Here is a 17510-nt window from a genome sequence, read left to right as displayed (position 1 = left end):
CAAAAAATAAATAAATAATTTTTTTTAAATAAAGGAAAAACAAACAAGCAAACAAAAGCAAAAGAAAATTTTACAGTGAAACTTCTGAAACTTTAAACTGCCCTCAGGGAGCCCCAGTGTCTTTGTGAATGGAAGGAGCACAGAGCCAAGGCCCTTCCTGCCCCATAGAGCCTGCACTGCAGTCCAAATCAAGACAGCACTTTCCCCAGCTCCACTTCCTGCCCCGAATCTATGACCTCACAAGCCAGGTCAAGGACTCTTCATTCTCTGGGTACCAACATCTCCAAAGATCAACCTTGTCTTCACTTGCCTAGCACAGTTAGGGCCCCTCTGTTTGAGTACCTCGTGATCCCTTTCTACCTGTCCAGTGGTCCAGCCACCATCCCATAAGATGAATGTGATTCTTCTTTACCTCCAGGGATTTGCAAGTACATCTGGATGGCATCTTAGTCTACTCCCCAGGCCTTATGGTCAATGAGAACCTGGACAGTTTGGTCTTCAGTGATCTATAGTAGAACATTAGCAACTTTTCAAAGCCTAGAGATAGACTTTCTGGGCCCCATCGTCCTCAGGTGAGCTAGCCACATAGCACCACACTGTACCAGATGGAATTCTGGCATCCTGGAGCAGGAGCCCCGCACCACCAAAGACAAGCACCACACCCTCCGTTTTGCCCCAGGCTACAGGTTCCTATTTTCCCGTCAGCTTCCTGACTCACTCTGGACCTGACCCTGATGCCTTGCCAGGATAGCATAGCAGGGTTTTCACCTCAGGGGAGCAAATCTGGGGCAGGAGGGCTTTGCGTGGGACTGCTGGGGGTTCTCAAATAGTATAGTGCTACCCTTTACCTGCCTTTTTTAAATATGTCTCATGACATTGCATTTGCATTGCTTACCCTTACATCTTTGCCTCACAGTCTTAACGACTGACATATTAACATATAATTTTAGAAACTTGTTGAAAAGGCATTACTTTGGGAGAATGTGATCGCAGCCTTCCCCAATCCCCATGTACCACTCTAACTCCAATTTTGCCAGCTCCTGCCTGACTCTCCACATGGTATCTCCCAGTTCTTCCTCCCAGAGTTGGAGCCTATTTCCTACAACCTCCCTGGACACACATCCTTGCAATCTGCCTCTACTTTGGACCACGCTGCCACTTTAGTGATCTAGCTGCCATCCACCAGGACCCTCACCACAGCTCCTCACCCCTACATGCACCAGTGCCTATTCAGATGCGCCAGACTCCTAGCAATGAAATGGTTCTTAACTTTGGGGTTTAGAAATTTGATGATGTCTATGGATTTCCGGCACATACCCTGCTTCCCCAAGAAAATGCACAGTATGAAAACACATACAAAATGGTGCATACCATTTCAGGGGATTAGTGGGATGAAGCCCACTCAGAGACTCCTAAAGTCATGGCATCCTGTACAGAGAGATACCAATCTAGAGCTGACTTAAGTGTGAATGGTCTCAGAACATTTGTGAAGGAATTTAAAATCTGCTTTCCTACTGAGTTTCCATAGCTACTGTCTAAAGGTTTCCAATTTCCCAATAATTCTTTTTTTTTTTTTAATTTATTTAATTTATTTAATTTATTTATTTTTGGCTGCGTTGGGTCTTTGTTGCTGTGCATGGGCTTTCTCTAGTTGCGGTCAGTGGGGGCCACTCTCTGTTGCGGTGCGCGGGCCTCTCACTGCGGTGGCCTCCCCTGTTGCAGAGCACGGGCTCTAGGCGCATGGGCTTCAGTAGTTGTGGCTCGCAGGCTCTAGAGCGCAGGCTCAGTAGTTGTGGCACACAGGCCCAGCTGTTCCGCGGCATGTGGGATCCTCCCGGACCAGGGCTCGAACCCGTGTCCCCTGCATTGGCAGGCAGACTCCTAACCACTGTGCCACCAGGGAAGCCCCCCAATAATTCTTGTGGTATGTTCTTATCACAGTTATCAATAGAGTCTGCTGAATGAATATATTTAAAACTTGGTCAAATGTTGACCAAGACATTGTTAAGTTAAGGAAAGGGATGAAATGCTGATTTTAAAATGAGGTTTAGGACTTCCCTGGTGGCACAGTGGTTAAGAATCCGCCTGCCAATGCAGGGGACACGGGTTCGAGCCCTGTGAGAAGATCCCACATGCCGCGGAGCAACTAAGCCCGAGCGTCACAGCTACTGAGCCTGCGCTCTAGAGCCCACGAGCCACAACTACTGAAGCCCGTGCGCTTAGAGCCTGTGCTCTGCAACAAGAGAAGCCACCGCAATGAGAAGCCCACGCACCGCAAGGGAAGAGTAGGCCCTGCTCACCGCAACTAGAGAAAGTCTGCGAGCAGCAACGAAGACCCAACACAGCCAAAAATAAAATAAATAATTAATTAATTTAAAAAATTAAGTAAAATAAAATGAGGTTTAAAGAAGAGAATGAAAAGTTTTTATAAAGCTAAGGTGAACAAACGAGTTTTTCCAAGGATGATGATGCTGGGAGAAAAAAATATCTGGAAAATATGTTACTTAGGAGTTCTCTTGGAAAAGCTAAAAGTTATGTTAGATCCATATCATTTTTACAAATGTTAAATTTCCTAGTTTTTTTCCCTCTAGTTTTGAATTTCCTAGTTGAGTTTCAGCTACATACCCAAGAAGACGATGCATCTGTTCCAAACAGAGGTTGGGAATGGACATTTTCGTCTACTCCAATGACTCGAATGAGTTTTTCCTTCTCTGTAGATGTTGAAGGTTTCTAGGGCACGGAAATACCACGGACGTGTTAGTGAGCTGGTGTGTGACACAGTGGCATGGCAAGCTGTCTGGCACCATGTCTGAAGCTTTAGTTTTCCATTTGCTTTAATCATTCAACAAGCATTTTTGAAGACTTACAGGAAACACTGTGGGAGAAATTAGTGGGGATGGGGAAGTGGGGACAAGGGGAGATAATTGTGAGAAAAACAAAGAGGATTTCTTCCGGACCTCAGGAACTCACAGAACAGTGGGAGAGATAAGCGATAAAATAATTATGGTCTACATGATTACTTTTAGCATAGAGGTGCGTACCAAGAGCTATGTGCACCCAGAAAAGGGCCCTGCATTCTGTCTAGACACTCAGGGATTTTTTTACAGAGAAAATGATATTTGAAAGCTGAAGAGGAGTTTGTAAAATAGAGAAAAAAGGGCCTGAACTAAGGCCACAGAAGAAGGGAAGGAGGGGATTTAAAAGGTATGACAGATTTAGTGGCCAAAAAATAATATTTTCCATTTATTTTGCCTTTTATATGCCAAGCACTGTACCAGAAGTAAAACAGAAAATGCTGGTGAAAAGAGGCTTTGGTGTTATATAATATTTTTGTTCTGTTGTACTGCATGTAGAGTGCGTAGAGGATCTATGTCACAGCCTGGGGTCATGCCAACATTTAAACTATTCACAAAAGAAACACCCCAGGGAAGTAAGTTAAGACAAAATGGAGAGTGATCATGAGTTCTGAAAGCTAAAGACAATAGTAGTCCACCCAGGAATTAGCGAGGGCTCTTATGCCAGACTAAACTAGGTTTGAATGCTGGTTCTGCCATTTATAGCTATATGATTTTCAGTAAGTCAGTCAACCTTTCTGAGCTTCAGTTTTCTTATCTGTAAAATGGGGGCAATAATATTTACCTTGAGGTTGTGTTGTATAGATAAGAGTTAACATGTGCAAAGCATATAGGTCATGGTAGGCACACAATTATCGGTAGTTACCATTGTATTTTCATTACTATTATTATTACAGATGCCCCAAGAAGGGTTGTTTTTACTACTAATGCCACAGCAGGGGTGGAGACAGGATAAGGAGCAGAGAGGTGTGGATGGCCTGGGGGGAGTGAGAAAAGGCAGCTCAGAATGGGAGCTGAAGAAGTGGAGACAAGGAGTTTAAACAACTATTTGAAAAATATGGCAATGAAGGGATAAAGAAACAGCATCAGGGTGAGAGGTAGACTGTGTAGTTAACAGTAGTATAGGTGAATGAGGCTAGTGAGAAATGGCTGAATTTAGAAAGGAAGAGGAACACACTATCCTTGGAAAATAAAGAGATAAGTGTATCTGCAGGTATGATTAAACCTATATGAGGAAAGGAAAGAAGTTGAAGAGTTCACTCCAGATGATCTATTTCTATTTTCAATGGTGTATATATATATATATTCATTATATATTCATCCTTTAAAAATATAAAGGAAAAGGAAAAAAATACTAATCTTACCTCTTCTGCTTTCTCTTCTTCCTTTTTCTCCTCAAGTTTCTTATCCTCCATATTTCCTTCTTCATCCTCTTTAAGAAGCTTGTCTGCTTCAGGCGTAGTTAATTCTTTTACAGTGTCCTATGAGACAAAACAATATTATATTATAGCTTAATGGATATAAATATTTTAGAATACTAGCAATATTTCCATTCAAAAGTATTTAATGAGCATTAATTTTGCAACTGGGAACTGTGCTAGTGATAAGGATACAAAGGTTAATAATAATCCCTGCCCTTAAGCAGCTTACAATTCAGTGGACAAGAAAATGCTATGGCTACATATAGTCACAGAGTAGGAGCACTTAATCCACATCTGGTATTGGGCAGGGGTGAAAGAGAGGGTTAATCAGGAAGGTCTCCTGGAGGACATAATGTCTGAGTTTCTTCTTGAAGGATGAATGAGGAGAAAAAAGATGGCACAAGGGAGTTCCAGGCAGAGAATGTTATTTGCACATGATTGGCTCTGAGAACAAAAGTAGTTCAAGAGGACAGAAACTTAGAGGCAGATGGACAGGGGCACAATCACAGAGGAAGGGCTAGAATATTATGCCAGAGAGATTGGATTTTATCCTGAAGGCAATGAGGTACCTATAAATCGATTGACCTGTTTTGCATTTTAAAACAACCACTCTAGCAACAGGAGAGTAGATTTAAAGAGGAGGAAGGAAGGGAAGGCGGGGTGATTAATTGATTGAATGGATACAGGATGGTTAGGGAAAGGAAGCATCTTGAATGTCACCTGGTATATACATTATATACCACTACATAGGCCACTGCATAGATGATAATGCCATTCACAGAGATAGTGAACAAAATTGGATAAGCAGGTTTGGGAACATAGATGAATTCAGATTAGGCTGTGTGAGTTTGAGGCACCACTAAGCTAGCCAAGTGGAAATAAGTAAATAGCTGAATTTGTGGATCTGAAGTTTAGATTGGAGGGATTTTGGCTAAAGGTAAAGATTTAACAGTTATCTACATTTAGTTAAAGCCAAGAAAATAAATTATATCGCCAAAGGAGAACTTGTGAAATGACTAGAGGACGAGGACTTAGGACAGGAACCTAGTCACATAAAGGGTCAGGGAAGAAAGAGGAGCCTGCAAAAGAGGGTAAAAGTTGCCTCAGAAGTGTGAGAGGGCCACCAGGAAAGCCAAAAGGGAAGAGAGAAGGAGTAAACAGTGTTGAATATCTCAACGGAGTCTGCACAAATATTGACTGAAGACTGTCCTACAGAGGTTTATTGCAGCGATGCTCATAAAACAAAGCTAGATATAAGCTCAGTGCCCACAATAGGAAAATGCGCTTAAAAATTATGGTATAAACCATACAACATTTTATAGCAATTTAAAATTATGCTGTAGAAATTATGTACATGGTATAGAAAAATATTCACAATATATTAGGATATTTTTCCAAAGTGAAAATACCTTTTTTTCCTGATAACACACTACTGATGTAAAATATTTGAAAGCTACAGAGAAATTAATAATCTGAACCCTCAGAGGTAACAACTTCTATCACTTTGCTGACTATTCTTCTAGTCTGCTTTATACACATATAAACATGTTCATACAAATGAAATAATAATATATGTTATGTTCCCTAATCTGCTTTTCTCAATAACATATCATGGGTGATTCTTATTTCACTACATAATCATCTATCTGTACAGAATCCTATTATTTGAATGTACCATAATTTATGAAACCAATTCCCTATTGATCAATATTTATATTGTTTCTGATATTTTGCAATTATAAATAATGTTGTAATTAATATTCTTATACAGATATATGTTAGAATTATCAGATAGACTACATAGTTATATTTACACTTTTAAAGAAATAAGGGATCGAAACTGTGAAAGATTACAAAAATAATCAGACTTGAAAAGGAACCAAACAGAACTTCAACAATTAAATTTAAAACTCAACAGAAGATATTTAAAAAAGGCTCTTCACGGTTGGGGCATGAGGTCTAAAAAGCGGAAGAGAGAAAGTGCACGCCCCATTCCCGTTAAGGATCGCCTAGCGTCTTCACTGTCCCTACGTGGCTCAGCGTGAACCCCGCCCTTTCCGCTTGGTGGCTTGGAGGGCAACGGAGAGGGAGCGTAATTTCGTGGGCGCAACTCTGCGTCACACACCCTCGGCAGAAGTTATGCCCGCAGCCGATGGGCACAGGATCCTTGAAGTAATCCAGGCAGATGGCACACACCGCTTCCTCCTGAAGTGTCTGCAAAGCGTTGGGAGCAGCGGCATAGCCAGCCATCTTAACGCGCTGCCGGTTGGTATGGATGCGTCAGCTCACAGCTGAGAAGCGGGGGACACACCTGCAGGCCTGCCTCCAAGCTACGCTGGTGATCCAAAGCTGTCCCCAACCCTGCTCTGCCTACTCGGGCCCTCAGAGAAGCCTTGCTCCCCTCTCTCAGACTCTCCCCAGCTTTAAGTGCGAAAGCCCCAGGCCCGAACTCACAGCTGCCCTCGGAAGGCAGTGGGGGCGGAACCAGGCTGCGGCCCCCACTTCCCTTCGAGACTCAGCGTGCAAACTCAGCTCTCTCCACGTTTCTCGCCTCCCTCCCGGTTTGCCTGACCCGGCAGCGTCCACCTCAGAAGCCGGCGCTCCTCACCCCGCCCTCCCGGTTTGCCTGACCCGGCGGCGTCCACCTCAGGCGTCCACCTCAGAAGCCGGCGCTCCTCACCCCGCCCTCCCAGTTTGCCTGACCCGGCGGCGTCCACCTCAGGCGTCCACCTCAGAAGCCGGCACTCCTCACCCCGCCAGAGGTGACCGAAAATGACGTAAGCGCGTTAACCCACACTCGAGAGGGGGCACACTGGGCGGACGGAGGGCCACCTCTCCATGGTTTCCCCCGGCGACGCGCCCCCCCGGAAACCCCTGCAGCCCATCCAGCCGCCTCAGACAGGAAAGACGGCCTGGTCACAATGGGTAGAGGCGGCGAGAGAATCAGTTTAAGCCACTGAGCACTCTAATCAGCCAGACGCAGAGGGTCCAACAGCCGCTCAGGAAAGCCCGTCCCCAGATGCACCCAAAAGGGTGGGGACTGCAGCGGCCGACCTCTGGTGCTCTCGTGCACTTCCGGCCCCTCTACCCAGAGGCCTTTGTGGTAGGGAGGATTCTATCTTCTCTGCTGCAGCGCTCGAGGGTGTGGTCTGTAGCAACCTGGTGGGATCGAGCTCGCTGTGCAGTTGGGTGGCGGTGAGATCAAAGAATCTCGCGGGAAGACTTGGGTGCTTCCAACTTTCCTCAGACCAATTCACCCCTTTCTTGCTGCCTGCCCTCAGCAGGCACCAACTTCGCCTGTGGATCTTTTTACCTCCATCTATAATCCTTCCATTCACCATCCACGCATGCATCCACCCACCCAAATAACCATTCATTTTTCATCCATCCCTCTATCTCTCCATCCATCCATCATATGCATGCATCACCCATCCATCCATTTATCCATCCACTTTCATCTATCCACATTATAGGAACAAAAAAATGAGTAAGGCATGATTGTTCCTTCAAGGAGTATAGCGTTATAGGCGAGTGGTCGTCCTTCACCAAAGGTTCACAAGGTTTATTTTTTTCTATTTTTAACTTGACCCTCAGTAAGAAGTACATTGCACATATTGATCCAGTACAGACTTGCACGTATATGACAGAAACAAAATTGGGGGAAATTGTCCTTTTCCTTAGGGCGTTCAAGTCACTCTGATATGTTCTGTTTTACTTCAGTAAGATGCTGTTCAACACCCATTGGAGTGACTGCACCCCTCAATAATTGGTCACCTTGGTTTGAGGAACTCCACCTGCCCTAATGGAAACTTCAACGAGCCCTGGATCCCTTCCTTTCCCTCTCTGGGCCCAAGCTTGGACTCTAAGTCCCACAGAGCAAGAATGGTAAACGTGCTATTCAACATTGTACACATAGCTCCTCTGTCATAGTGCTGAACATATAGCGAGTACTCCCTACATATCTGCTGAGTAAATAAATGAAACCCAACAAATTAAAAAAAAACAACAACAAAACAAAACAAAAAAACTCAACAGAAAGCTTTAATAGCAGATTAAACTCAGATGAAGAGCAAATTAGTAAATTGGAAAGCAAGTCAGAAGAAATCATCCAGGATGCAATGCAGAGAGACAAGGAGATAGAAAATATGAAAGAAGGTTAAAAGACATGGGGGACAGATTCCAATATATATCCATTCAAAGTTCCAGAAAGAAAGGAGAGAGCAAATATAGTAGAGATAATAATTGAAGAGATGATGACTGAAAATTTTCCAAATCTAATGAAAATTACCCAGCCAAAGAGTCAGAAAACCAAGAGAATCCCAAGCAAACTTTGAAAGGAAAAGAAAATCTTCACCCACATGTATCAGAGTGAAACTACAAAATGCCAAAGACAAAAAGAATATCTTAAAAGTAGTCAGAGAGAAGACATGGATTAACTTCAAAAGAACTGACAGCTGGATTTTCAATTGTCAATTTGGTAACAATAAAATCCAGAAAACAGTGGAAATAGTATCATAATATGTGCTGAGAGAAAAATCATCCTAGAATTGTATACCCAGCAAAAAAAAATTTAAGAATGAGGGTGAAATAAAGATATTTTCAGACAAACAAAAATTGAGTTTGCCTCCAACAGATCCTCACTCATGAAAATTCTAAAGGCTAAGGCAGAATGAAAGAGGAGAAGAATTATTCAATGCAATTAGATAAGAAAAAGCAATTAAAGGCATAATAATTGAAAGAAAGAGGTAAAACTGTCTCTATTTGTAGGTGATTTGATTGAATATCTGGAGAACCCAAAAGAATCTATTGAAAAACTACTGAAACAATAAAATAATTTAGTAGAGTCACCATACATAAAATTAAAATACAGGAATCAGTAATATATACACAGTTACCAATTAGAAGATATAATGGAAAAGAAGATCTCATTTAAAATACCAAAAAATAAAATAAAATACTCAGGCCTACCTTATAAGCAACGTGCAAAATGAGCAAACTATAAAACAGTACTGAAAGGCATAAAAGTAGACTTCCTATATCTCAAATTCTTCATAGAACAACTCAACAGCATAAATATGTCTGTTCTAAGTTAATATATAAATTTAATATCATCCCAGTTTTTAAGAATCATATATTTTCTAGAGGTAGATTATATAGAATAAGTAAGCAAGAATGGCCATAAAACACCTGAAAGGGCTTCCCTGGTGGCGCAGTGGTTGAGAATCTGCCTGCCAATGCAGGGGACACGGGTTCGAGCCCTGGTCTGGGAAGATCCCACGTGCCGCGGAGCGACTAAGCCCGTGAGCCACAATTGCTGAGCCTGCGCGTCTGGAGCCTGTGCTCCGCAACGGGAGAGGCCACGATAGTGAGAGGCCCGCGCACCGCGATGAAGAGTGGCCCCCACTTGCCGCAACTAGAGAAAGCCCTCACACAGAAACGAAGACCCAACACAGCCATAAATAAATAAATAAATAAATAAATAAAATTAAAAAAAAAAAAAAAGGCAACATATATTAAAAAAAAAAAAAAAACAAAAAACACCTGAAAAAGATCAGCGAGGAAGGGCTGGCCCTACCAGATCTAAAAAAAGCCTCAATAATTAAAAGATTGTGGTGATGACTTGTGAATAGACAGATTAATATAAAATAACAGAAAACCCAGAAATAGACTTAGGTTGAATATAGCTATTTTCAAATATTAGAAATACTGTAACAGAATAGATGGAAATACTATAATGGGGGAGACAAATCAGCCCTTTCATATCAACCCAAAAGACTGAACTAGGACCAGTAGGTAGAAAAAAAGCTACAGGGAAACATGTATCATTTAGTTCAATAAAAGAATAATGTTCTAATTGTCACTGCTCACCAAAAACGAAGGGACTAACTCTGAAAGATCTCCATCACTTCAGATACTCAAACATAGGCATAATGATCAAGCATAGGTGTTATACTAAGATTGACGCATCAGATGGTTGGCTGAATTCAACCACCTTTAAAATCCTTTTTGTTCTTAAGTCTCTGTGATTCTGTATAGGTCTTGAATTTTTTCCTAGATGTGATGTGCAGCCAAGATCATGTCTATGGTACTTCACTAAGTTTCTAAAACTGTACTGTAATTAAGATGTATAATGTTGTTGAGATCATTCAGTGGTTAATTCAAAATAATTCTGACCAAGACATGGGCAGCAAAGAAAAATGAGAATTTGTTAAAGGTGTATAATTTAGAAAGGTGGTGTTTCTTCGGTGTTTAAATGTAAAATAAGGGAGTTCCCTGGTGGTCTAGTGGTTAGGATACGGACCTTTCACTGCTGTGGCCCAGGTTCAATCCCTGGTCGGGGAACTCTCACAAGCCATGCAGTGTGGCCAAAATTAAAAAATATATTTTTTAAAAATAAATAAATAAATAAATGTAAAATAAAAGTGCTGCAAGTGTGTAGATAGAACCTTCCTTCTTAGACCCAAAAGCATTGACATACATGCCATCAGATCATACCTGTATAGTTTATGGCTCTGATAGCAACAGGAGCTTCTTCAGACTTTGCTGGAGGTGAACTTCCTCAAAGAGACTGAAGTAAAAATAAAGATTTGTGACTCCCATTAAGTACATGATATTCATTGACTTGGGATCCTCAGTAAACAGGTGGTTAAAACTACAGGATTAACATAGTAATATGGAGAGTGTAGAATGAGGAGGGAAAACAAGCCAAGGACAGAATATCAACACTTAAGAGGCAGGCAGAGGTTGAAGACTAAAAGAAGGAGTGTGAAAAGAAATGAAGTAGGAGAAAGACGGAATTTTGGTCTTGCAAGGAGAGATTACCAAAAAAGTGAATGGTTAACAGGATCAAATGCTACAGAGAAGTCAGGTTAAATATGGGATTGGAGATACTTAGATCTGGCAATAAGGTCATTAGGGACCTTATAGTAGTTTTAGAGTTTTAAGAAAAGTGACTGTGATAGGAAGGAGGGAAAGAAGTAGTAAAGAAAGAGACAAAATCAAGGGGCGTATTTTTTCAGATGGGAGAGAGACCATGTTTATAGAGAGGAAGGCATTAAAGATACAAAAGAAAGAAGAAAATGTGCATGGGATTAAGTACACAAAGGAAGAAATAACCTTGGATGGGAAGACTGAGACTTCAGTGGGAAGGGAGGAGGGAGGGTGCGTGCAGAAGCAGAGAAGTCTGAGGCTATGACTCAGGAAGTGGCAGGTAACTCCCCTCTGAAAGCCATCCTTTCCTCCATAAAGTAGGAGGCAAATCACCCTCCAAGAAAGTGAGGAGAGACGTTTGGGTGATGATTCTCTCCTTTAGAAGGGAAAAGAGTTGCCAATGCTCTTGGTCACAACCAAAATTCTCTTCTGATAGAGTAAATGAATGAGGATTCAAAACATTGACTGGAAAAAGTCGCAGTACCCTTATCTATTGAAATACTGAAAGAGCATGAATAATGACCAGTGCTAACACATGGCAAATACCTCTTCTCCAAGTAGGTGCCATTTTTCTTCACGTGTCAGTAACTTTATTTTCCTGCCTCTGAGGCCAGAAAGGAGGTGAGAGCATGTGGTGATCCACTCATAACATTCTCTCTGAAAAGAGATAAAAGATAACCACTAAGCAGAAAAAATCATATTACACCAACTCATTTATTCACTCACTCCTACTGAGGAACTGCTAAGAACAATTCCTCTAAATATAACTCCATTCAATTAACTTTGTATCAGTTCAGTTCAAAGATTTGTGCAGAAGTGATTTTCTATTAATATAGACCTAAATCATATCATCTCTTATTGACAGGGTTTGGGATCTGGGTTGAAATGGGACAAGTAGTGAAGTGCTATAAAACTAGATGCAGAAAGATTCTTGGATTTACTAAGGCCTAATGGTTTGTCTCAATAAATATTATGCAACTGACCAGGGTCAACTATAATTGTATAACAATAACAACAGCAAACACTTACATTGCACTTAATTATATGCCAGACTCTGTTCTAAGTATTGTGCATTATCAACTCATTTGATCCTCATTATGAGACTATTACTATCCTCATTTTTTAAGATGAGGAAACTGAGGAACAGAGCAGTTAAATATCTCGCTCAAGGTCACATATACTACATTTATGCACTGTGCTTCAATTCTAATCCAGGTGGCCAGGGCTCTTAACCACTACAAAAATATTATTTCCCCTGCCCCCAATAAAGTGAATGAATAAAGAGTTGAAGCACTTTTTTGGAAAAGGTGCTCACCCCTTATCTATTGAGATAACAGGATTTCACGATAGCAGGTCTCATCCCTGAAAAGAGAATAGAAAAACTACATTTACTTTACCAAGATCTTCTAACAGCTAAGACCTGGTTTCAATGTTTAAAAAATGTATTATTCCTTATTAGTGAGAAAAAGCAGAGGGAACTAGGAAACATTATTTCCTCTGGGGAAGGTGATCTGTTCACTCACACCCACTTTAGGTCCTTAAAATAACCCATAAAAAGCAGTAATACGTCTCACATTTTCCCCATGATTAGACTTATTTTTAATTGTGGAATTACTGTGAAATGTCAGAGCCAAAAAATAAAAAAAATCAAATCCAAACCCTTGTGTTATGGATAAGGAATGGAAGCCTCTATAGGTAAAATAAGTTTACCACAGCTCTGTTAATGTCACTGATAAGTTTAAATTCTGCATTCAAAGGGTTAGGTTGATGTCTTACTGCATATCAGAAAAGAGGGTCAAACAAGGGAGATGAAAGTATTAGGTTCTAGTCCTAAGTTCACCTAATTGGTTGTGACTTCTTGAGTAAACTCTTTATAGTCTTCATCTATTAAAAACAAATGAGGTTGTTGGTTTACTCTAGATGACCCCTATGCACTGGGGAGCTGGTAAAAACATTCACTGGCAGTGGGGGGGGGGATTCCCTAATTTGTAGCATTTGTTGATTTCCATAGTATATACTCCCACTATGGCAATTTCAATGGTATTCATTAATTCAGTATGTTATCACTGAATGTGGAGTTGGGAAGAGGTCTGCACGGTCAGCTCTTGTAAGCCAGCATGAGCCTGCATCATACCACTGCTCCTAAAGATCCTTCCAACTACAAAATTTGATGCATATTTTAACTTTATCGTATCTAGAACAAAAGCATTTGTTAATTTTGAAAACAGTAATTACATTTAAAAAACTTAGCTCTTCAGAGTTAACTTACCATCCATGAGAAATAATTAAACTATTCTCAGCTGTATTTGCATTCTATGAAGCAGATCCTAGTCATTTTCTTATAAACTTCTGAGACATTGAAAATACTACCATAGGACTTCTGATGGGGAAAATATCAGTGGGAGCCTTTTGATAAAAGTTTCATGGTAATCTATAGAGTCAAGCAAGTTTTTCATAGAGGTAAACAAGTTTTCCTTCAAAACCTCCAACATCACCTTTGACCAGCTATAGACGAGGACAGCTTGGTTGCCAATCAATATACGTGGATCTCCTTCCATCAGTACTCTAATTCTGATAATGTCTGATTCAGGGCTGTGTTAATAAATGCTTCCGGTGTGAAGTAAAAAGACTAAAATTCATGTCTGGGGTGAAGGAGGATTTAAGAAGGGATGGTCCTAAATGTTAAGCCTATTGTAGTGGATCAAAAACAGGAGAACAAAAGGCTACAGGGATAGTCTTTTATAAGTGATGAGACTACGGTGGTAATGTAGCTATCAAGAATCCATCAGGACTTCTTTGGTGGTCCTGCAGGTAAGACTCCAAGCTCCCAATGCAGGGGGCCTGGGTCCAATCCCTGGTCGGGGAACCAGATCCCACATGCATGCCGCAACTAAGAGTTCACATGCCACAACTAAGAAGTCCGCATGCTGCAACTGAGAAAAGATACCACATGCTGCAACTAAAGATACCGCATGCCACAACTAAGACCCGGTGCAGCCAAGATAGATAGATAGATAGATAAATAAATAAACAAACAAATACGTTTTTTAAAAACTGTCTAAAAATGGTCCATATCAAAAAAAAAAAAAAAGAATCCATCATCTCCAGGTCCCCCCAAAAGGTCAGGAAAGCTGAGATCCCTGAATTTACCTGCTGCAACACTGAAAGAGGCAACTCCCCAGCACCACTCTTCAAAGTCATACTCCTGCTGGAGGGCCAAATCCTGAAACTGGCAGTAGTATCTTGGGCAACATAAAGGAGGTTACTGTAGCCCAAGGTGGATGGCAGGGTCTTGATAGATTACACAGGGCAGAGACGGGAAAGAATGGCATGGAGTGAGTCAATTGCAGCCAAAAGTCAGTTTGGAGGGCACCAGATAGAAGTCTTTTCATTTCCATCACGGTAGGTATTTCTTTGGCATTGAGAAGGGATTTTTCCTTCCCACGTGTTCTCAGCACTATCAGGTGCTGGTCAATGTGTGTCTTTTACCAGTCTTGGCCTGATGAAGTTATCTCAGAAACCCTTCCAGGTAGTCTGCTGTTTGCTCAGATTATGACCAAACTTCAGGGCATCAGTGACTCTAAATCTAGACACCTGGCACATTATAGATGATCAACCTAAAGCACTTGAAAAAAGACATCTATCCAGCTTATTGGGGACTAAGTTTCTTCTAGGTTTTCAGCAGCTGGTTCGGCTGCAGCAGACCCAGTGTACTCTCACTGGATGCCAGGACTATTTGACATAGTGCTTCTAAACCTCAAATGAAAACAAGCAATCCTCATTCCCAAGTGAAGCAGCTGGTATGCACTGAGATCAACTTCTTTCAGAAATAGGCACAGGGGTAAGGATTCCAAGAACTGAGTCCTCTTGGAAAACGATCTCCAGCATTTAACTGTAGCACAGCTGTGTGAGGTCAGATTGAATATGCCAGAATCAGGTGGGAGCTAAATAGGGTCATTAGTTACTGGACTGCCTTGATAGTCTTAGGGAACTAGATAATCCCCAGGACTTCATGAGGAAGTAATTTATCTAGGTGGTTATTATGGAAGAGTGGAGTAAGAACCATCAGTAAGAGTGATCAAGCTCCAAAGGATGCTTACTCAAAACGTCTTCCACTCCAGAGCCCGGTCCAGCATCATGCAACTCTCATTTATCAGAAAGGAGCCCAAGAAATGTTAGGTTGTGGGAAACCATCACTAATGTCATTCAAATATCAGTCCAGTATGTTCACAAGATGTTCTTCTTCAGGTGCTGGAATGTAGCTGGGTGTGACACAAGCCACACAGCATGTGGGATACAGATAAGGCCATACAAGTCCCAGAGTCTGATGTCATAAGGATTCACATACCACACAGGTTGTTCAGGAAACCAGGGGAAGACAGTAGTCAGGATGGGGATGACTTTGAAATGAAGATAGCCCTAATGAAAGCGGAACTAACCATTAATTTTTTTTTAAAATAAAGAGTACTGAGGCACTCCCAGGGCAGATGTGTGGCCTGCTGAGCCATAAAATAGTTTGATGTACCCTTGAAAGGCCTCAGGCTCAGGCTTAAAGAGAGGACATATTCATTTGGTAGGAAAAAAGGCCTGAGAATGGGACCAATTAGAGTGTTACTTCTGGTGCAAGAGCAGATCCTCAGCCTCCTCTGATAACACTTCCCTAGTTTATTAATCTGAAATTGCTAGCAAAGGGTTAGTAAATGGGAAACAGCTTAATAGAAGACCTAATTAGCCTGGTGGGAAGTGTAGGTTTCTCAGAGATGGTCAGGTCATGGACCTCCGGTCAGGGCCTGTGGTGGAACAGGCAATGAATGGCCCACTGCAAAAAGCTCTCACAAAATCTCCTAATATGGATGGCTTCTTTTTTTTTTTTTGGCCATGCCCGCAGCTTATAGGATCTTAGTTTCCTGACCAGGGATATAAACTGGGGCCCCAGTGGTAAGAACACTGAGTCCTAACCACTGGACTGCCAGGGAATTCCCTGGATGGCTTTATATATGTCCCCAAGATCCCCTTAGGAAGCGTCCCTCACAATAATGTCCCCCCATGTTGCTATAGCTTTAACTTTAATGGGGAGATACACCTCAAAGCACCCTGAATCCTCATTCTAAAACTGTCCTTATCTGAAAACATGGTCTCACCACATAGATCTATCCCCATTCAAGTAAATGAGGACTAAGGTGTATTATGGAACAGGCCAGTGAGTCCCCATTACCATCTATGGCAGATCCAGTCTACCAAAACCAGGATATCCACCACATCTGGGGTGGGTAGCAGCAGGCCTGAGAAGATGTGAGCACATTTCCAGATGCATAGTAAGGGCTACAAGCTCCAATAGACTGTTCACTTCAGAGGCACAGCAGTCTGCTATAAACAATACCTCTGAGGTCTTCCCAGAAACAAAACTAAAACTGAGACATTTCAGTTCCTGGATAAGAAGTGAAATATACCTAAAAGAACACATTTTCACATAGTAAAATATTCTTACTCCTCTGACATGTACCCTAGTTATTCATAGTGTTTTATTATTTTAATTTTCTACTGAATGGAATTGCTATTTTAAAATTTGGATTCAGCATCTATAGTTATGAAGTTGATTTCTCTTCTATTTACTGGGGCTAAAAAAACTTTGCCAGCTATATGAAATAAACAGGGAAAACTTTCAGTCATTACCTATATTCTTAAACTGCTTATATAGCATGGGGATTACCTGCTCCTTGAAAGTCTGAACTCACTTATTTATGGAGTCCAGGCAAAATTTTGAGGTATTATGTCTGTTTTTTACAAAGGCATCAATTTCTTCTCTGAAAATTGGCCAGTTTTTTCCTTCTAAAGTTAATGTTACTTTATATTTTCCTAGAAAAGTCTCCATCTCCTAGATACTTTAAAATTTATTAGTAAGATATTACACTTAAAAATTTTTTATAATCCACTTTTTAAAAATGGTGAGATCTATTACATATACAGAAGAATATAAAATACATATGTAGAATTTAATGATAACAGTCATTTAAATATCATACAGGCCAAAGAATAGAAAATTGCCTGCATTCTATATACCAGTCCTGATACACCATAATATATTTATCCATTCCACTGTTTATGGGCAGGTCTCAAAATCATAAGCTCAGCTATACCTTATGAAACTAGAAAAAGAAGAGCAAATTAAACGCAAAGTAAGTAGAAAAAAAGGAAATAATAATGAGCAGAGTGGAAATCAAGGAAACAGAAAACTAGAGAAAAATTAGTGAAACAAAAAGCTGGGTTGTTGGGCTTCTCTGGTGGTGCAGTGGTTAAGAATCCA

At 41.1% G+C, this 17510-nt stretch overlaps 1 protein-coding gene across 3 annotated transcripts in view; it reads right to left on the bottom strand.

Annotated features, from left to right (window-relative positions):
• AXDND1 (axonemal dynein light chain domain containing 1) overlaps window positions 1–17510 on the bottom strand; it is an 82957-nt gene that overhangs the window by 7369 nt on the left and 58078 nt on the right. For all 3 annotated transcript variants that reach the window (XM_036833073.1, XM_036833064.1, XM_036833081.1), the window contains 3 exons: window positions 11753–11863; window positions 4220–4336; window positions 2626–2730 (listed from right to left, as the gene is read on the bottom strand). In XM_036833073.1, coding sequence (XP_036688968.1) covers window positions 2626–2730; window positions 4220–4336; window positions 11753–11863 — 333 coding nt within the window. The remainder of the gene's footprint in view (window positions 1–2625; window positions 2731–4219; window positions 4337–11752; window positions 11864–17510) is intronic.

Source organism: Balaenoptera musculus, chromosome 1 (genome assembly GCF_009873245.2).
Source record: "Balaenoptera musculus isolate JJ_BM4_2016_0621 chromosome 1, mBalMus1.pri.v3, whole genome shotgun sequence".
NCBI lineage: Eukaryota > Metazoa > Chordata > Mammalia > Artiodactyla > Balaenopteridae > Balaenoptera > Balaenoptera musculus.
The sequence above is the reverse complement of the archived record's forward strand: the minus strand, read 5'-3'. Positions and strand labels throughout refer to the sequence as shown.